Source organism: Magnolia sinica, chromosome 13 (genome assembly GCF_029962835.1).
Source record: "Magnolia sinica isolate HGM2019 chromosome 13, MsV1, whole genome shotgun sequence".
NCBI classification, from domain to species: Eukaryota; Viridiplantae; Streptophyta; class Magnoliopsida; order Magnoliales; family Magnoliaceae; genus Magnolia; species Magnolia sinica.
This window is the reverse complement of record NC_080585.1, coordinates 8,767,717-8,790,347: the sequence shown is the minus strand read 5'-3', so window position 1 is coordinate 8,790,347 and position 22,631 is coordinate 8,767,717. Positions and strand designations below refer to the sequence as shown.

The 22,631-nt window shown below is 40.1% G+C and overlaps 1 protein-coding gene across 1 annotated transcript; it reads left to right on the top strand.

Moving 5' to 3' along the window:
• The first annotated feature begins 6,591 nt into the window (after positions 1–6,591).
• On the top strand, positions 6,592–18,275 carry LOC131222695 (beta-glucuronosyltransferase GlcAT14B-like). Its single transcript, XM_058217857.1, has 4 exons — positions 6,592–7,309; positions 7,407–7,482; positions 7,587–7,702; positions 17,266–18,275. Exons 1-4 carry the CDS (start codon positions 6,736–6,738, stop codon positions 17,778–17,780), a joined length of 1,281 nt encoding a protein of 426 aa, XP_058073840.1. The 5' UTR covers positions 6,592–6,735; the 3' UTR covers positions 17,781–18,275.
• Positions 18,276–22,631: the final 4,356 nt, after the last annotated feature.

Here is a 22,631-nt window from a genome sequence, read left to right as displayed (position 1 = left end):
TTCATCAAGGTCCATGTGATCTTATCAATACGTTGGATAGTAAATAAACATTATTGTAAGCATTACAAAGTTTTTAATCGGTATGGGCCACATGAGATTTAGATCTGCTTCATTTTCCACTTATGACTTAGAATTAGTTGGAGAAACAGATGGATGAGATGAATATAAAACACATATACCAAGGTGGGGATACCCCAACCCTGCTGAATCCACTCCTATGCCATACTTGGGAGAAACTGAATAACTTAGGGCACGTCCTCTTGTCCAGTATCACACGGTATTATTATAGTGAGGTGGCAAGAGTCCAGGACATTTGTGCTGTGTGAGGGGATAACGCGGGTCCGCTCATCACGGAAGTCACATTTAGGAGTCATTTGGATGCTTGTAAAGTGAGATTATATATATTCTGATTAGAGGGGCTGTTTGGATGCATATATTTATTTATAAAAGCTTTACAAGCTATAAACTTTAATCTAAAATCTCATAGTCTTTATAACTAAAAAAGTATTATACATGTTATCATACGGTTAATATATACTTATGATATGTGGGGCCTGCTGTATTGTATATGGTACTTCCAATCCATCCATCATGTACTTCCTTTGTTCTCTTATGGCTTTTAAAAACAGCTCGTTCATTATCAAATGGGCCACACAAGGGAAGACCACTATTAAAAACTTCTAGATTGTATTTGGAGCCCACCGTGATGGGTGGAAGACATCCGATCAGTTTAAAATGTGCATGCTTTAATGCTAGGCCTAAAAAAAATCAATGATTTCTCAGATAATTTGCAGATTTTATAAGGTTTACCACCTAAGTTAGCCCTATGGTATAAATACCTACTTTATTTATTATAAGCACTTTACAAGCTAGTTAAACACATCATCTATTTATCTATAAATAAATTATCACATAAAAGGTAAACCGATTACACCGTGAACTCTTTTTAGGTGTGATATGTTTACAACTAAAAAAAATTACAAACGACTCTTTATTGTACGTTGAATATTGTTGAATGTAGACCGCTGGTAGGTTTCTTAAAATCCTTTATTCGGTCTATGCGTATGACCGACTTGACACATAGACTTCTTAGATTTCATGTATGGCCGTCTTCCATGGACTAGAAAACACTTTTATTGTATAGGGCTCCCAAGCTCATTAACCACTATGATATATATGTAAAATCCATTCCATCCATCACATGAAAACCATTATTTGAACGGTACATACAAAAGCTAAGCCCAATCAAAAGCTAATATACGGTCACACCAATGGGACTAAGTTTTATAGGAGGTGGATTTTTGTATCATGTCCTTGTCCACGGTGGCCTAAAACACAAAACTTTAGTTGTCATCCTATCTCTATTTTACATATGGTGTAATTCACCTGAGTTATAGATCTAGCTAGCTTTTAGTTTTGGGCCCTCGCATACTAAATAAATTTTAAAACATCCAATGAAATTTATATTTACAACATGATAACCGTAAACTCGAGTGTTTTACACGCTGCACAGCTTAAGAAAGGTGGTGCAGAGGATTTCAACCGGAGTCAGCAATTGTACTTCTTCAATGTTTCACACGCATGATGGTGTGCCGTGCGTTGACGACCCCTATTGGAATGGCCAACCTCCATCATTTGCGCGGAGAAAGAGAGAGAGCCGGCTTGTAAATTTTGACTAGGTCTAATATATATCTTCAAGGGCTGTTTGATTTTCTAAGCGCGCTTGTAATTCAATATAAACAAGTAGATTATTTACCTTCGTATTTCTAGCTAGCTTTCTAAGGCGACAATGATTGTTACCATCTTTTGTAATAATCTATCACGTCACTCGGGGAGAAAGACATTAAAATTGTGGGCCCACCATAATGTATGTGTCTTATCCGCATTGTCTGTCCCTTCCATCTATTATTTAAGACATGAGCTGAAAAATAAGGCAAATCTAAAGATCAAGTGGACCACGCTCTAAGAAACAATGAGAATTAAACCTGTACTATTGAAAGCTTCTTGGAGGCCAGAAGTTTTGGATCCAGCTGATGTTTTTGTTTTCCCTTTATGTCATATGACCACGTGGATAAGTTGGATGGAAAATAAACATTAATATGCGTTTTAGGGAAAAAAAAATAATAATAACTGTCAATGGTCGACATCTTTAGGCCCACAGTTTCCTAAGATGTGGTCCACTTGAGCTTTGAATCTACTATATTTTTGGGCTCATGCCCTAAAATCTGCTGTTAAAATAGATAGACGATGTGGATAAGTCACATATATCGTGGGGCTTAAAAATATAAATCTAAATTTAAATCAATAATAACCAGGCTTTTCCAAAGTAATTGTCCAGCTGAAAATCCTCTCAATTTTCAATTTCTGCAAGCAGATGGAGAAAATCATTAGCACATTAACCCAGGTAAATTAAAAATCCAACAGCCCCTTAGCTTTTGCCGGTGCCGTTGCTAGTTTGAGCTATATCATCAAATTGTATAAAATTGTTATGTGGACAGGTTAGAAAAAGGTAAAGTGACGAATTTAGAAAATGAATGAACCATTAAAACAGTACAGTGGTTAGTTGTCCAATTGATGAATGTGTCATTATACGCAATGTCAACATAGTAAAATGGACTATGCAGTATATGTTTTTTTTTGTGTGTCCATTATTCAAACAACATACATGGCATCATATGCATTAGATCTAAACTATCCATAAAGTGAGTTTTACAATAGAGTATCCATAACTAGAGCTATACACGAGCAGCAAAAGTTCGGTAACTCGCTCGCCTCGGCTTGAAAAAGCTTGACTCGACTTGGATTGAAGTTGAGTTCGAACCGAGTCGAGCTGATTTTTGGAGCTCAAAATGAGTTCGAGCCAAGTTCAATCTTACCCCTGCTCGACTCAGCTCGACTCGGTATATATACCCCTAAAAAAAAAAACCTACCCCAGCTTTTCAAAAAGGACTCTTCGCATACCAAGCTCGTCCAACACAAATCCCAATGCATCCAGGCCTTTGAGAGGATCGTTCAGCGTGACACACTCTTCTGGTTCATTACCAGGATGAAATCCTTCCTCTTCAACTAGCCCGACCACATTCTCCTTCTCGATGAAGCCAGAAAGCTCCATCGTGAGCGCGGCTTCCCTCGTGGTCATAAGGTGGCCCGTTCCATCGAATGACATCCCTCCCTTCTCCAGCTCTACCGCCATACTGATGGCAAGATCCGGCTCGGTTTCATTGACTTAATGGAAAATCTTCTCCAGGAAGAGAATTCAATCATGGATGTGCTCGAGTAATCCCGCATCATGACCATCCGTAAGCTCCTGATGATGTCTTCCAAACATCGAATTCCTCTCTCTCTCTTTACTCTCCCCCTCATCCTTCCTTACCCGCACGGCTGCACCAACGCACGGCCCGTCTTCCTCCCTCTCTGTTCGAACTTGGCTCGAACTCAAACGAGTCGAGCACGAGTTGCTGTTCTAAGCTCGAAGGCCGAGCTGAGCCGAGCACAAGCTGGGACTCGAGTACTCCGAGTCGAGCACGAGCTAGGCAAAGCTCGAATCGGCTCGACTCGTGTACACCTCTATCCATAACTCAAAAGTCATACTAATTAGACCATCTTCACTACATGATTAATATATTAAAAAAGAACAAGAGAAACACTTCACTTTCAATTGGAGAAAATATCCATTGATTGGAAAATTTAGTTTAGTAGTGTAAGATTTTTAACCTAAGCTAGTCAAATGACAATGGCAGAAGGTGGATTGCGTACTAAGTTAACCCTATGGGCCCCACTGTGGATGTATATGTCTTATACGTAGATATGTTATCCATCTGTTTTGCCTACTCATTTTAAGACATGAATCCAAAATTGAAGTATATCCAAATCTCAAGTAGACCACACCATAAGAAATGGTGTGAGTAATGGCATCTATTGTTGAAATCTTTATAGGGCTGAAAATGATATTTATTTGTCATCCAACATATTTATAGGATCATACAAACATGATGGAGGGAGAACACAATTATATGCTGATTTAAAAATTGTTGTCCCAAAACTTTTATGCCCTAAAGAAGTTTTTAAGAATTGTTTCCTATGATGTTAGTTAACTTGAATTTTGGATATGCTTCAATTTTGGGATTATGCCATAAAATGAGTTGGTAAAATGGATGAACAGTATCAATAAAACATATGCAGCCCGGTCAGTCCACAAAGTTTACTCCGTGTACAATACCCTTCCCAATGGCTCAATAAAACACATATATCAAAGTGGGCCTACAGAGTTTACATCGTAAGCAATCCCCTTCCCAATGGCTAACCTGGCAAACAATTTAGATCTAAGAACTCTACAAGTTTAGTTAGTGTATGAAAAAGTTGTAAGCTTACAAATCTTTTATATATTTATATATAATTTTTTTATTTAAAATACTTTCAATCAAAATAATTTTCATAACAAATTATAATTTAAAAAGGGACAGAGTAGAATATTGTAATTTGAAAACGTGTAAAATCTGATTAAATATATTAAATGAATAAAGAATTGAAAGTAAAATTAAAATGCCAAGTTATTTAAAAAACAAGGGAAAACACATTCATATAAAGAAAAATACATTCATGTGTTTTCATTTTATATCAAATTTTCATATAGATTGACTCCGGCCGAGTTTTTGCATTTCGGTGGATCAGTTAAGTCAAAGCAAAGGCTGAGTAAGCTGTCAAAAATTCAACGAGTGGACCCATCCATGTCAACTCATTTGAGTTACCAGTTAACTCACCCAATTTCCAATACTTGGCCGGTATGATGGTTGATACGCAGGCACTAGGAATCATTCATATGAAACATAATTCAATTTTGACCCTTCAAATTGCGAACTAATTTAGATGACTTATAAATTAAAAATTAAAGCAATCTATATTTTATGTGAATCATTTGTGAACGTTTAATGGATGGTTGTAGTGAAAAATTCTCAATGGTCTGAATGCGACAAATAAATGTTAATTAATCGGAGTTTACAATAGTTAAGTCAATTTGATTTTGATATGATGATCTATCCAGGGCAGGTTGCAAAATTTGGGCTGTTTAATTCTAGTTGATGATTGTCACGTGCACATATGTCAAATACCTGTGTATCAACTATCATGTTCTGCCAGAGCATGAAATACCCTCCGAGCTATTGTTTAGTTGTTCTAAATCCCCAGGGACATCTTTACCAGAAAGGTCCCCCGACAGAATTAAAGAAAAAGAAAACAAGGAATGATAACTTCATTCGGTCGAAGGAACTTTGCCTCACACGTGCTCACGGGGCACGTATGTTAGAGATCAGATCCTCTCATCGGGCGATCGCGATAATTCAGATAAGATAAATACAGACACCGATGCAAAATGATTATTGAGCTACGCACAAACGAAGTAATTGGGTAGAAATATCCATCAACGGTTCATATTCCGTCTACACGTATAGCCACACGGACGATCCTCTTTGCCTTATTTTCGATATACAGAATCTAAACCGTAAGGATCTCCCATCAAGCGGATTACATCTTACATACATGTGGCTCATCGTCACAGGTAAGGAGAACTGCAGTCGGTTGATGGCAAGTAGCATTTATCGAGACAGATGAAATGTCCCAATCGTCCCGATGCGAATCTCCCATCGTCCGGACGCGAATTGCCTGGAGACACGGTAACCAGTGATATCCTTGCTCCGTGGGCCCGCCGTAACATATGTGTTTTTATTATGCCGTCCATCTTCCTTATCATTTGAAGGCATTAGCCAAAAATAAGGCAATTCAAATTTTAAGTGGACCACACTACGGGAAGCAGTAGGGATAATGATACGAAGAAGGGAAACATAATTCTAACTTGGTCCTAAACTATTGATCGCCGTAAGTTTTCAAAAGCAGATGTTAAAATCTCCGCTGTTTTCTGTGTTGCAGTATATTTAAGTCTTGAATTTATCTTATTTTTTACTCATGCTATGAAATGATTCAGAAAAACAGAAGGACAGCGTATATAAAACACATACGTCATGATGGGCCCACTGTACGATCATCAGGATATCCCTCGAGACACGTCTTCACGCTATCCGAGTCTGCGAAGCTCGTGCTCAAAAGCCCTGTGAGGCTCACCTCGATGTATGTCTGAAATCCTCCGTCCATCATTTGCGGTAGCTTGCGTTAGAAGGAATGGCCAAAAATCAGGCTGATCCAAAACTCAATTGGGCTGACCCATAAGAAAAGGTAGGGATGAGGAGTCCCACCGTTGAAACCTACGCCGGCCCACCGTGAAGTTTATGTATCATCCGTACGGTTCATAAGTTAAGTCCGACCGCGATCAAAGTAAAAACTAAATATCGGCCCGATCCAACACTCCGGTGGGCCCAAAGAAGGTTTAATTGCCAAGCGTCCCAATCCTTACTCTCTCTGCGGTGTGGCCCACTTAAGATCTGGATCGTCCTTATTTTTTGGATTACATCGTAACACGATCAGTGAAAATGGACGGATAGAATGTCACAAACATATCACGGTGGGCCCACAGAGCTTTTTATTGCACGGTCTCCCTGCAACACTAGATGTAGGAAAATCACACCTCATCTTCCTTAAAACTCCAGCAGCAGTCCGCAACATAAGAGAATCTCGGAGAGAGGTGAGAATGCCAATAAATATTCCACCCGTTATCTCTTCTGCTGCAAGTCGCTGCACCATAACTCTCTTTCTCTCTTTCTTGAGAGAAGGAGAGAAAAAAGGGAAATGAAGGATCTTATCCCTATCCAATCTTCTGTACTCCGCCCTCCTTCCATGGAACGCAGATGGATTCTGCCTCTGTCCGTCGCATCCCTCCTCTCTCTACTCCTCCTCTTTCTCACAACCCTCTCTTCCACACCTCTCTCCTTCCTCAGCACCTCAACCACCACCGTGGGGCCCGCCACTTTCGTTGAGTCCAAGCTCCACGTGTCGCCAATCTCCACCCTCCCTCCCCCGCCCCGTCTCGCCTACCTCATCTCCGGCTCCGCCGGCGACGGCCAGATGCTCAAACGGACGCTCCAGGCACTCTACCATCCGATCAACCAGTACGTGGTCCACCTCGACCTGGAATCATCCCCTGAGGAACGGCTGGATCTCCATGATTTCGTTTCCAACCATCCCGTCTTCACCCGAATTGGGAACGTCAGGATGATCACGAGGGCAAATATGGTCACGTACCGGGGCCCCACGATGGTCGCCAACACGCTCCACGCTGCCGCCATCTTGCTGAAGGATGGTGGGGAGTGGGACTGGTTCATCAATCTCAGTGCGTCGGATTACCCGCTCGTGACCCAGGACGGTGAGAAGACGGCCTCGATTCAATTGCCCTTTTTTACTTGTCAATTTTGTAAATTTGGTTTTGGATTTTACTATTTTTTTCCTTGAAATTTTTACAGATCTGTTGCACACGTTTTCTTATTTGCCGCGGGATCTCAATTTCATCGACCACACAAGCGATATTGGGTGGAAAGAGTATGTGAATCTTTCTTTCTTGTGCCTGTCAAGTGTTTTATTTTTAAAGTCTTTTTGTTTGAATTGGATTGGAATTGAAATAGGGTTCTATTCCATTTGTGCAGATTTCAACGGGCGAAGCCAATTATTATAGATCCAGGGTTGTATATGTCGAAGAAAGCGGATGTTTTCTGGGTTTCACAGAGAAGAAGTGTTCCGTCCGCTTTCAAGCTCTTTACAGGTTAGTGATGCTCTTTATCTTCTCACCAATCTTGAATTATATATTTTCTTCTCTTTTTGTGAAAATTTTGAATGTGGGTATTTGATTTTTGTGTGATTTTAATTGTTCTGAATGTGTGTCTGTTTATTGGGTTCGTATCTCATGGGTCCGATTTTGATTGTTTGTTTTGCAAGAATTTGAGTACTGGTCTGATTTTGATTGTTTGTTTTATGAGTATTGAGTCTTGAGAACTACAGGCTCATGTTTGGCTTGAAAATTGGAAATATTGATATAGTTGCAGCATTGGTTGCAACTTCAATTATGGGAGTGTTTGTTGGATTTTGAACAAGTTCCTTCATGTTTTCTCGAGTTACTCAGGCATTTTTTCTCTTTATGTGTATCTTATGTCAACGCTGCAGTCTTTGTTGGATCTATTTACTCATGTGATGTGGTATATGAATTCTCGTTTCTAAGAGTCATACTGATTCTTTCCCATTGATATAGGAACTTCTGTACTAGAAACAATGGTATCTCCATTTATAGCCTCTCTGGGATGTAAAATATATCTCTTCTCATTGTCCTCAGAGTGTATGGGGCAAAATGTAAGCATTTCGATTAGGGTCATATTCAGTTATTTGGATGTCTGGTAGTTCTTTTGGGTCCTCTTACAAGTTATGGCATTGAGAGTGATGTCATGTTGTAGGTGAAACTGTGTTATGGTCAATGGATGTGGGTTGGGCAGGCCTGTAATAGTGTTACCCGAATTTTTAACTGGTTGAGCTGGGCTTGTCAGGTTTTACTCAGCCTGGGCTGCCCGTTGTCAGCCCTATCAACAGATCATAAGTTGCTAGAGTACATATTTCAACTAGCAGGGCGCATGATCTGAAAATGGGGAATGGATGGATCCCTATGTGCCTTGCATTACTTCTTCTTTTTTTGTTCTGAGAAATGTGATTGAACATGTTTTGTTTCTTGAGCATTACATGTGATGAAAATTGATGTTGTAAGTGTCCGTGATTCTATCCTCTAATTAATGAAGACCTATAGAAACCTCAACCTGAGTATAGTTGCGTGAAGCGAAGCAACAATAAATTTGGGAGTGGGAATCTGAAGTACGATTTAATGTGAGAGCGACAACTAGTTAGAAGGATCATGCAACTACGAACCTGAGGCTTCGCACGGTAAATCGGTTTTTCAGTCATGACAAGTTGGTCCATGGTTTGGTAATCCAGACATGGGTCTGTTACATCCCACCGTGGACCATGCCTACAATCTCCTCAATGGGACAACCTGAACCTTTCAATTTGTGGCCTACAAATGGACGGTTAAAATTTAACTGAAAAATGTCCTAAGATGATGGATAAGACAGTCCAATCTGATAGATTTTGGGGGCATGGCCAATCCATGATAGTACACAACTGTCCAAGGTTTGGATTACTAAACCATAGCCTCACTTGTCAAAATATGAGTATATTCTGTGAAGTCCTGGTTCAAGGATCCTATAATTCCTCCCTGTTAATAGGATTGGACGGTGGCATCTGTGTTATGCGGTATCCCTTTATTGTGACTGAGCAGCAGATGGTTGTGAATGACTACCAAGTCTTTGATGTTCTCTTGACTCCCTTACACATACAGTCAATATCAGTTGTCTTAGCAAGGTATGGAATCAGGCAAGGATCCCTTGAGAAACTGATAATAATCAGTGGTAACCTTAGTTTTCCTCAGTTTCTTTCTAGTGACTTCGATTTGGTTAGTTGAGTAGTTGGGGAAAATAAGGAGACTAGCATAACTGTGAGACTTGAGACTTGAGAGATTCACTGATCGCCAGAAATGGAAGTATTCACAACAGACATGTCTCTTTATCAGAGACAAGATAGAAGTTCCTACTAGGACTTCACCTTCAAAGCAGTGATGGTCAATAAATACATCCACATTGGCCTCCAAGGCCCAAACAACCTCTAAGCCATCACCAACAACTCAAAGGTCCCCCCACGAGTGTGTGCTGTCTTTTGTAGCATGATGAGGGAGGCAGCAACAGCCTCCTCGAAGAATGCATTTAAGGTTGCCAACTAATTGCAGGATCCAAAATTATTACATGAAGATGAGTTCCCTGATGTATCCTCAACACCAACAACAATGACCTACACTATGAGAAATGGTAATGAACAAAAAGACACCAAATCAAAAACTTTGTAAACCTCGAGATCCTTTGAAACTAGAGGAATCCAGAATATTCTTCCATGGACTGCCCGTCTTCCTTATCTGCAACATAGTGCAGATCTCATTCTTGGCAATTTCTCGGCCTGGAAATTTCTTGGAAGACTTTCAATTTGAGGGTTTTCTCTAGGCCTGGCAATGGGCTGGGCCTGGGCCCAACCTGTTGCCAGCCCTAGTTTTCTCGGGATATTATTGGGAGAATCTTGTTGAAAATATAAATATTTTAATATGTTTATTGTAAATTAAATTTAAAATTTGAATAGATTATATAACAAATTCTTAAAATGTTTTTACTATTTTTAAGTTCATGTCCCACTAACATCACAATAAAAATGCAATATTTTAAATTCTGCCAAGATTTTGAAAATCTCATGATTAGATCATTTAGAGTATATCTTATGAGATTTTCAAAATCTCGGTGATGTTTGTCACACTGATCTACGAGCTCTAGAGGGTGTACAGAGTCTTCTCTTTAGGGATGTAATTACGTTTCTACTTGAATATGTACTGAATTGGCTCTTCCCACCAATGATCTTCTTTTTCTTTTTATCTTTCAAAAAGAAAAAAGAAAAAAGAAAAAGATTGCCCTCAAAGGGAAGTTAATTGACAATTTTGGTCCTCTTTTGGTTGTTGGTTGCTGGTTGCAAATTAATTCACTGCAGACATGACACCTCATGGCATTTTCTTCCATAAGCGAAGTTATGCTAACTATTGGTCTTCATTTGCATTTGTTATTTGTCCATTTGCTGATGCATAGGCTAGAACTCTCCCAAGTATTAAGAATGCATTTTTGTAGGTTGCAGTGATAGATGTAAAAAGCCATCATGTAATTTTTGACAAAATAAGATTCTGTGGGCTTTCTTCCTTTGAGCATCCAGGGGCATTTAAATCTCTCTCATTTTGATGATGATGAGGCAACTGATACTTACCACTGATGAATAGTATTTTGATGATGTTGGAGAGATGGCATTGGAGAATCCTCTAAATCTTCCTAATGTACTCAAGTGGTCAGAAAAATGCTTTGCTGCTAGGGAAGCTATGTTGGGAACTTTACAAACAAAATGGAAGAGTAATTTTAGAAGGGAAAAAAAAAAAAAAAACTCAGATTTTAATTTTATGAAGGATCCCTATTTAGATATTATCAAATTTTAAAAAGCTACAAACTAGGGGATGTGATCAAACCCCTTATTTGAGTCACATGATCGGTGCGAAGTTCGATGCCGAGCCTCCATCGTAGGAGATCTCTCCCCAATCCATCTTAGAAAACAAAGAACGGAAACACCCATGCAATGGAACTAAGGTAGTGCTGGCCAAAATGTACTTGAGAGCCATCCATAGGTGGATTCACGCATGTGCGTGCATGTGTGAAAGGAAAAGGGAGGAGGGTGGTGACACCCTCCCTCTCTTCCTCTCACTCACTCTCTCCTTTCTCTCTCTTTGGGCATCCCAAGGGGTGGGGACGTTCAAGGGCTATCTCTCTTCTTCTCTACTCTGAGATAGGATCTATTTATAAGGGAGGAGTCAGGGTTCTAGTAGGAAAACACTTGCTCCTTACCCATATAGACTTCGGTAATGCCCCAGTACACAAAATCTGAAATCCCCACTTTATTCATGCATTCAAACTGACCAAGTGCCTCCACTTACCGCGGTCACCAACCTTAACCAATTCCCATGCCCAACTAAGAGATGGATCACAAGATCTTGACTATTGAAGCTTCCATCAAGCACCATCAGAATAATTGAACGGTTAAAAGCAAGGCATCAATTGTTAAAATCTATCGATTAAACATCTTACAGGTTCAAAGCGCTTTGTCCAGCTTAAAACCACTTGATAGATGGTCCATACATTAAGATGTTCCACTATATCTATCCTGGGTAACAAGTGGATCCCATGTTGGAACTTGGGGGTTTCTTTTATACTGCATGCCAATGCTCGTGCCTAACCACCCATATATCAACCACTAATGTAGCCTTACAGGGTGAGGCAAAGCCCAAAACACTAGGACCATGAAGTCCCACCATGACCTTAAGTCTAAGGAGTAGTCAAATCTAGTACGTGATCAAGTCAATATGGTCCAAGCATGATGGGTCCTCTAAACCAGAGACCATGTGACCCTCCAATGCAAGTGCATGGCCATGTCCAACCACATGAATCTGCATGCTTTGAACACTAACACTCCCATGTGGGGTAGGGCGTAGGCGCCAACTTGATGTTGAGCTTAATAGTGATGTTCCATCCCAACTCGTTATCAATTCCCTCACATGGGATTACCACTTACACCTTTCACGGGCAGCCTACTCCCACTACTATGGTCATGGGATTTAGGGCGTGTTTGGGCAATGGGATTAGAAGGGATTAGGTGGGATGGGATTCATCTAGTCCTGTGCCAATTCCACTCCATGTTTGGGAAGAATGGAAAAGCTTGGAATTAGATTAGATGGAATTGCATTGGGTCCCGTGCCAATTTCACTCAATGTTAGCAAGTTTTGTAGGTCCCACCATGATGTGTGGGCTATATCCACACCGTCCACCCATTTTTCGAGATTATTTTAGAGCATGGGCCAAAAAATCTGGTAAATCTAAAGCTCAAGTGGACCACACCAGAGAAAGCAACGGGGATTGAATACTTACCGTTGAAAACTTCTTTGGGGCCACATAAGTTTTAGATCTACCTCATTTTTAGGCCCATGCCATAGAATGAGGTTACAAAACAAATGAATTGTTTAGATATAACACGTGTGTTATTCTCAGTAATTTCAAATGATAGTGGGTATATCCATTCAATGTACCACCGTATGCCCAACAAAGCATGGCATTAATCTTATCCCACGGCAATAGGGGACAATCCCAGCCATGGGTAATAATTATGTTTTTTGAATCCCATCCCACGTAATCCCTTCTAATCCCACCGCCCAAACACGCCCTTAGGGTACTGAGATGCATGCAACACAACTCTCCCATTGTGTGTGGTTGTTGTGTCAAACTCATATTCCCTTAGGACACCATAGGAAACCCTCTCCTTCAACCCATAAATAGCCACATGTTTTAATTAGTTTCATACACAATTAATTGAGGCATAGAGAATAAACATTCAATTAGTAAAATAATTGAGGTCAAATATAAAAACATTGGCTTTCTTGGGCACTCCTTGCCAACCAGCTATGCTCAAGATCGTCATAAGACCAAACAAGAAAAGCCCTTGAACCCCTCCAATTCCATGTGTTATGAAGGTTAATAACCATAAAGGTAATTTCACTCTCATGTAATAACAATTCTTAGAATACTATCTCGTTGATGAAGGTAATAAAATTTTAGAACTAGAAACTCTTGAAAATGCATAGGCAGATGACAACCAGATCAAAGCCATGGATGAAGAAGTAATCGCATTTCCCAGAAGGAAACTGTAAATCTTATGGTTGTCAAGGACTAGAACAGTAAATGGTGTGACTGGAGTCCGAAGGTAATGTGGGGGCATTTTCACACCGGGCTCAAGTGGGGTGGCCTGTGGGATGCAGGGGCACACTCGGGCTGGGTGGCCCGCATAACCCATGGATTTGGGGCCCGTGGAGGCGAGTGGCTCATGTGAGGCAGAGCCCATGGATTTGGGGCCCACGAGAGGGCGGAACCCATGGATTTTGGGCCCGCGGGGAGGTTTCGGCAGAGGACCTAACCCATGGATTTGGGGCCTAGCCAATGAGATAAAAGGATTAATTCATCATGCTCTAACAGTTCGAGCTTTTAGAGCAAGTGGTTAATTGTCCTACATCAAATTGGTATCAAATTGGGAGGTCTCGTGTTCGAGACTCCTCATCGGGGGTGATTAATGCGGGGGCATTTTCACACCAGGCTCGAATGGGGTGGCCTGTGAGATGCAGGGGCACACTCGGGTTGGGTGGCCCGCATAACCCATGGATTTGGGACCCGTGGAGGCAGGTGGCTCATGTGAGGCAGAGCCCACGAGAAGGCGGAACCCATGGATTTGAGGCCCATGGGGAGGTTTCGGCAAAGGACCTAACCCATGGATTTGGGGTTTAGGTTATGACATAAGGGGATTAATTCGCCATGCTCTAACAGTTCGAGCTTTAGAACAAGTGGTTAATTGTCCTGCATCAGAAGGTCTCAACACAAAGGTCTAGGGAAAGATGGGAATGCTTTCGAAGGAGCTTCCTTTTGGAAGGTGGTTTATGAGACCACAATTCTCATCAATTAAAGGACGTTTTAAAATTTAAGAAGGTTGGGGGTTTTGGAGCAGGTGGAATGAATGAAAGCAACTGGGCCCTCCTTAGGAAATGGTGGTGGCGATTCAGAGGGGAGCCAAATGTATTATGGAAGGAGGTCATTGAAAGAAAGTATGACGTCTGGAAGAGGGGTTGGTTTCCCTAGAAAATGTTGGGATGTTTGGAAAGCTATTAGCAAGCTAGGGAAAAAAAAAATGGAAAATGAATTATAGGCAGCCAAGGAGGGATATCTCAAGCAAGGTGGGTTTCCTTTCAGGAATGTATTCTTTTTGGTTGGATTCTGTAATATAGTGTGACTTTGGGAAGATATATGGCTTGGTGATGAAACCCTCGCCTCTTCATTTCCATGTTTTTACTCCATCTCCACTCGTAAAGGGGCCAGGGCATGATATTGGGGATACTATCATGGGGGCATCGGCCTCCGAATCATCAAAGAATCAGTAAAATGAACAACTATAGTATTCCAAATTTACCAACTGTAGTCCAACAATTCAGCTCCAAAAAACAGCAGTAAACTTTTCACAAGTTCAACACATGTTGAGCCCTGGGCCTACATCAGGAAGTGTGTAATTGCTTCTTTGATCTCTTTGGGATTTATTGGGTTTCATATGGTTCTCTGGGGTAGATAATAAGAGGTTCATCAGATGGGCCTTTTGTTATCAAAGGTTCCATAACCTCGTCCCTGTTCTTTTCTGATTTATGTGGGTTGTGGGGCAAGGCAGGATCTCTAATAAAAAGTCTTTGTAGGACTAGGAGAAAGTTATTAAAGGATCGTTTCCTCTTTTCTTAGTTGGGCTTTTGTAAGAGTCTAATGAATCTAAAGGGGCTTCTAGGAATGATTTCCTTAAAGATTGACAAGCGGCTATGAGTTTCAAGGCCTGAAGGCAAAGACAATGGTCTCCTCCTTAGGTAGTATGCTTTCGAAAGCTCAATTTTGGTGGTTGTTCTCAACTGAACCCCGGTCAGTATGGAATTGGAGTTATTTTTCTTTTTCCTTCTTTCCTTTCCTCTCTTTTTTTTTTTTTTTAAAAAAAAAAAATTATGATTAGGGGTGTTTAGATAAATGACAGAGGAGAGATCCTTGTGTTTCTTGACTGTTTGTGGCTGGTCCTTTTCAAGTGGAGACTCTTGCTCTTCATTTCAGTTTGGATTATCATGTGCTCTTTTTTTGGGGTCTTGTGGTTGAACAGGCATCTTGTAAGTCGTAATGTTATTGGTTGGATATTCTCCGTAGTCCATAGTTCGTGGGCTCTGGAAGCTAGCTTTTTCTATTCAAGACCGGAGCTCTTGCTCTCCATTTAACCGTGTCTAGTGTTCCAAGAGATGCAAACAACATAGCCAATTCTCTCACGAAAGAGGGTAATGAGAGGGTCATTTGTGGTCTGTGCATCCTTAACCTAGCTTAAGTTGTAGTATTTTTCTCTTTAATAAATTTTAGTTACCATTCAAAAGTAATGGCGTAGCAAAGTGGAGAATGATTGGTTGATAACGATGGTGAGTTTTGGAATAGTGTTTTTATAGGTAAACTAGGGTTAGGAACTGGGATTACACAAGCAATCTGTGATAGTTGCTATGGTTATGTCCAGTCCATCATGTTGTAAATCTGGAATGGTTGTTAACTTGTTGGACTCTTGATATTGATTGCATGATTATAGCATAATTGAAACTTTAGGTGGTGTTCGGGAACATGGAAAAATCTGGAAATGAAATTGGTCTGTGGAAAGTACTCTTCTCTATTTGAGAGGAAAAAAAGTAGCCTAGGAAACTGATTCCTATTTCCCAGCTTCTCCAAAAAAACTGAGCTACCCAAAATATGCATTAAATCAATTTCTGAGGCAGAGAAGAGAATCAGGGACGTTTGAGGTGACCATATGTGGAATCCATGTGAAAGGGGAATCTCAAACAAACAATGGAAGGAAGAATGGAATTCATGGTTTTTTCATTTTCTGAATATTCCAGGTTACTTTTCGGCATCCATGTCTTAGTTTTCCTCCAACCAAGCACAACCTTAATCTTCCAGAGAAGTTAAGGAGATCTTTTGAAAGGGAACTTGACTTCACGAGGGGGTTGTTTGCATGTAGTAAACTGAAACATGGATAGGCAAATGTAACGTGGAATCCTCAAGATTTGGAATGTCTAGTGGCTTCACCACCTCAGAAATTGACTAATGCTGTTTGGATTGGTTGAATCCTCAGCAAAACCTTGGAAATGAAATCGATTTACACAGACATGACATTTTCTCCTGTTTGCAAAGACAAATTTATCTGTGGAAATCAGACTTAATTTTCACAATTTCCTTGAAAAATGGCAATTTTTGTTTCCTCATTAAAACCACCTGTGTGAGAGACAGCTTCACTTTTTTTACCTTTTAAAATTTCCATGGAAATCATGTGAGGTAAAACAAAGGGGTTAATGTTCACAATTTTTGAGGAAGAGCTGGGAATGGAAAGTAGGTCTACTTCTTTCTTTTTTTTCCTCAAATGGAGGAAAAGTGGTTTTTCCATGGAAACTGATTTCATTTCCAATGTTTTCCACATTCCCAAAGATCCTTGGGAGGTGAAACTCATAGAAGGGGATACAAAATTCACCCCATGTAAGCATGCTACTAGCTGTTGTGCAAAGCTGCAGTGGGGAGAAGTAGACATGTTTTCTCCACCAGAATTAAGTAGATAACATAAATTCCGTATACACTCCAATAACTTCCAATACCCCCCAAGCCATGCTGCCAAATGACCCTTAAAGGAGCTTCTTGAAGATCCTTTGTTGGATCAGAGCTTTTTTTAATTCCTCCCTTCGATTCCCTAAATTTATGTGATGTTCATATTTGCTGCTCCTGGAGTGTGTCGGTGTATGCGTATGATGAGAATTTCAGAACAAATGTGTGCCTTTTGAGTTGCCTTTGAGTTTGAAACATCAGTGACTGAAATGGCACGCGAAGGATTTTTATGAAATTGCTGATGAGTGACGAAGAGCAATTGGATTGTGATAGCTTGGCCAGATAATGCTGCAGGTTTAGTCTGTTTTATCATCATCTGCACTTCTTTGCAAGTCCTCTTTCGTTGTATCCATTTGTCTGCCTATCTTTTTCATGCATCATATAAAAATCGACATGTTAACTTCTGGCACAGGCTCTGCTTGGATGGCGCTTTCTCGGCCATTCATTGACTACTGCATATGGGGATGGGACAATCTTCCACGAACTGTCCTCATGTACTACGCAAACTTCATTTCCTCGCCTGAAGGCTACTTCCACACTGTCATCTGCAACGCCCAGGAGTTTCTCAACACTACCGTCAACCATGATCTGCACTTCATATCCTGGGACAATCCCCCCAAGCAGCATCCCCACCACCTCACTGCTAGTGACATGTCGGGCATGGTTGACAGCAACGCGCCTTTTGCGAGGAAGTTCCAAAGAGACGATCCCGTACTTGACAAGATAGATGCTGAGCTCTTGTTCCGTGGTCCAGGCATGCTTGTACCAGGCGGATGGTGCATGGGGCCACGAGTGAACGGGAGTGACCCATGTTTGCTTGTGGGTAATACAACAGTCCTGAGGCCGGGTCCTGGCGCTGTGAGGCTAGAGCGCCTAACTGTCTCTCTCCTATCAAAGGAAAATTTCCGTCCGAGACAGTGCAAGTAATATAGATTAAGACCCTCCAGGCGGGGACCACACTTTCGAGAAATAGAAGATAGTGTACTACTTTCACGTAAAACATCAATGCAGGCAATTCGTTGTTGATCTCACGGCTACGGATGAAGGATCTCGTGGGGACACAGTAAAAGAAAGGATAGCAGCGGGAAGCTGCTCTCGGTATTGCATGCGGCGGGAGCAAAGGAATATGCATTCACATACTCTGATGTAATCTAATCATATGATATATACTGGGGCCAAACTGAGCAAGTTCATACCCCTTGAGCTGGCTTTTCACAGAAGAAGTGATCTTAGTTTCATGGGCCTTTTTTTCATTTTTGTAGCAGGTGCTTGGTGCTGCCATCTTCGTGGCCCCACCTCTTACTTTGTTGTTATGGACTGGTGCTGATGGGAGTTGGCCTGTTGTCTTCTTTGTGCAGATGGAAAGAAGATTGAAAAGGAAAGTTGAATTGATAATGCTTTTTAGGTGTGATGTTTCTACAATCTGCATCTATTCCTCCTCTAACCTCTGCGAGATGTGTGTAGTGTCAGTCTGTTTAGTAGCATGCTAGGCCACCATGTTCATGCCCTTTAAATGGGTGTTATGGATGCCTTTCTGAACCTGAACTCTAGACAACTGACTTGAATTCGAGGACATGATGATCTGGGGTAGACACTGATAGCGGAACTCTACTATGGGTGACACTTCATTGCTTTATTTGTCACTCTTGGCCGGAGGGACCCACTTATCTCAGTTTAAGTGCAAGCATGGTGTGCTAATAGCAAAAAAATTCTAGGAAGTGGTTGTCCATGCTAGTAAGCTCTTCTCAATTTGTCTAAACCAGTTATGTACGGAATTGGAAATAAATGAGGACAGTCTTATATCCAAAAGGTGAAATTGGCAAGGATAGTACTATGGATGAGATGGAACAAAGGATAGTCTTTGAAAAAAGTGGAACAAAGCAAGGATTGCATGTCTTTGGAAAAGTGTATCAGCTATAAGGACACATTATTTTATACATGTGCCAAATTGCCACATGTGGAACGGTCCTTGCTCAAGTGCCCTATATGTGCTCCACATCAGTTTTTTTTTTTTTTTTGGGTTAGTTTGTTAGCACACACCCATGTCAGTACACACACTCCATGTTAGCCACCCCCGCGCGGGATGGATACCAGGACCTCGAGTGTTGAAACGAGTTATCTCCACTCAGTCTGCTGCTCCACATCAGTTAGTGACCCCTCCAGTACTTCGTATTGGAAAAGCTCCGTGGGCCCCAACATGATGCGTTTGTTTTATCGACACTGTCCATTTATGTTGCTAGCTCATTTTAGGGTACATCCCCAAAATGAGGCAAATCCAAAGCTCAAGTGGACCACACCCCAGGAAGCAGTGGGGCGACACCCACCATTGAAACCTTCCTAGGTCTCATTGTGATGTTTATTTGTCATCCGGCCTGTTCATAAAGTCACATAAACCTGGATGAAGGGAAAACAAAAAAAATCAGCTTGATCCCAAATTTCTATGGCTCACAAGAAGTTTTCAATGGTAGGGATTCAATCCCCCACTGTTTCCCTTTGTGTGGTCCATTTGTGCTTTGGAACTGCCTCATTTTTGGGATGATACCTTAAAATGAGCTGGAAAAATAGCTGAACAAAGTAGATAAAAGAGATACATCATGGTGGGGTCCATACAGTACCTAGACTTGTACTAAGCCCTGGAGGGGTCAGGAATCCCACACACACGCGCGCGCGCACACACACACACACACACACACACACACACACACATATATATATATATATATATATATATATATATATATATATATATTCAGTTGATCATAATCTAATAACTTAAGGTTGCCTATATTTAATCTACTCCTATAATGTATAACACTCTAGTGGAGTTGCTATGTAGTAGTATGATTTATGTTAGAACTACACTATGCTATGTTATGTTACGATAGGATAAATGAAAGATAAATTAAAAAAAAAAAAATAGATAGATGTGTTTGACATGAGGCCTTGAGCTCTTCTTTGATAGATCTTTTTATAGCTTGTCGAGGCGGCAAAACCCTTGCTGGGTTTTATTATTGATCCTATATCATTCACATATCAGAATGTTTTCCGGATAAGAAAGTCTCTGGATAGATCCGAAACTACTGACTTCTTAAATCTTCTTGTAATCGATCCCTTAGATGGAAGATGTTTGTAGCTCACTAATCAGTTTGATTAAGAGATTGCTGATCATGGACCTTAAATCGATCATGGTGGGTCATCTGGTGGCCCACCTCCTATACTTCCAATTGAGATGTTGGATGGTTCTGATCAAACCACCCCCTGTATTTAACTTTGCTCCCCATTGGTTTGGAATGTTGGAGGGATTTGACACTTGATACTGATATGTTATTTGACCATATCAGATCTACTTCTTCCATTTTATTGATCCCAATTAAACCACTGCCACAAGATCAAGTCATCAAGTTTTCCTATTATTTTAATTCCAATTAATGTACGAAATTGGGACTCGATTTGGCTGATGTGTCTGCCTCTCCTGATTTTTAACCAATCCATAGTCAGATTTACTTGGATATTAGTTCAATCTTCGAATATTTGGAACCTTCATGAATGCTATAAATTCTCTGAACATTTCTAGGAATATCTTTCGTTTTGGAAGGATTGTAAGAAACGACCTCTCCAAGTATATCATAACCAAATGTGTGATAGAATACATTCTCTTGGTAGGTCGTCTTTAATAGATGTATTGGATATGTTGCCTTATTAATTGGGACGTTTAATCATTATCATGTGGTATCTGTCGATCTGTTCTCTTTAAGACATACTATGACTCTGTATTTTTGCAATAATAATGAAATGCGTAACGTCAAAGAAAGATCAATCGAAGATATTTTTGGGTGTGAGTATGATCTCCATTAGTATTAACTAACGCAGGGATGAATGTGATGAGGTCGAGCACCGTCTTCTTCAAGAGGATAACTATTCCGAATCCACAGAATTTCTCTGGACTCCTCACAAAAGCTTCTCGAATTCACGAGAAAGAAAGCAAACAAAATAGAAAATAAATTTTATAAAATTCAAAATTGATTAATGAATAAAATAAACGAGTTCACAACCTTTTAAATAGAGATACCAAGCAATGTGAGAAAAATCAGAAGCAAACTACAACTAAAACTCCTAGAATTCGTAACTTACTATAAATAGTAAACTTACCATTTATAGACGGTCCTGATGTCTAATAGTGCGCAAGGTTTTTGGCTAAAAATAGTAAGTGTCCTATTTAGCTTCACCAAACTATTCTCATAATTATTCTAAGCTATTTTTACGTTGGACACAACTCCTAAAACCTAACAGATGAAATGACCATCGATTCAGGGCTATTTCGTAAATCCGCCTTGCAAAACCCGGCATAGCCGGGTTGGTTGGCTAAAGTAGTTCGTTCTACCCCAAAATCATATATTTTTCACCCGATAACTCATTTTGGATTGTGAGATACGCCCGATCTAAGGTCCGCTGGTCCGGATCACTTCTGTCATCGATCGAGCCTTTTCTGATCCATCTTGGCCATGAAACTGTCTACGACCCGCCCTACATCACTATCTCCTTAGTGTCAATACATGGAAGCTTCCTATTAGACCATGTCAAGGCGACGAAAAATGTCAAGCACCGAAAATGGGTGTAAACAATAATATTTTTTTCAAAATATTAAGAGATCAATGTGAATCTATAGATCTACCCACCCACATCATCATGTTAACATTTAGGCTCCCAATTACTTATTTTAGGCAAGGAAGTACGAAAAATAAAAATTTGTAATTTCTCCTGATATTTTTCATTTTGAATATCTAATATCTTATTTCTCCAATCAAATGCATGTCAATGTATGCGAATTATGCTTAAGCATAGATTTGAAGTGAAATTCATGAAAAAATAAAATAAAAAACTTATAATATTATAATATTTTATACCTTTTGAATTCCAACTCACAGAACTTTCAACCCACGATTTCTCCCTTTAAATAGGACATTCAACCCCCCCACCCCCCCTTTAAAAAAAAGTTTGATTTCCATTTAAATTATTTTTTTTCCCTTGAATTTCCAGGAACTGAAGGAGAGTTGTCGAAATACCTTCTCTCCCTCCCAAAAAAAAGTTTGATTTTCATTTTTTAAAAATTTTCTTCAATTTCTCATGACAACACACAGTTGTTGTTCTTGGATGAAAAGTGGACTTGCATTTGTGATAATATCACCAATACAAATGACATTAGAAATTTATATTAAAAGAAAAATCTAATGTGATATTTTGGCGATACATCGAAATCTCAATACAATGGCGATACATAGAAATACTGATATTATGAATTAGCAAGATATTATCACAGCTTGAAAATGTTTCGAATTACAAAGTTATTGGTATCATTGACATCGGCAATATCATCGATAATATTCCTGATACTCAAAAGATTGCATTACAATTAAGGGTCTAATTAAGTAGGCCATTTATTTTCTTACCTGTATTTGAGAAATGATGTTTCCCATGCCCATGAGAAGAGGATATCCAATATGCCATCATGTGCCAATATATCAACAGGTCACTTGTGCATCATGTGACACCAATCTTCTCCACATCTGCCAAACTAGCCACTATGCTATATGCCATATGCCCCCAAGTGTCATCATCCATCTTCAAGCATCTCACATGTGCCATATGTCACTTGGGTGTTGTTTGAATCATAAGTTACTTTGGATAAGTTACTTATGCCATAAGTAGCTTATCTTAGATTCTACCCATTGATCAGCGGATAGTTACTTTTGGTAACACTAACATACTTATCAACGAAAA

Excerpts from the sequence above, each read along its gene's own strand:
- LOC131222695 (XM_058217857.1), top strand. The coding sequence starts at position 6,736 with ATGAAGGATCTTATCCCTATCCAATCTTCTGTACTCCGCCCTCCTTCC. Across the intron at positions 7,310-7,406 it reads CCCGCTCGTGACCCAGGACG|ATCTGTTGCACACGTTTTCT; the intron begins GTGAGAAGACGG and ends AAATTTTTACAG. Across the intron at positions 7,703-17,265 it reads CGCTTTCAAGCTCTTTACAG|GCTCTGCTTGGATGGCGCTT; the intron begins GTTAGTGATGCT and ends CTTCTGGCACAG.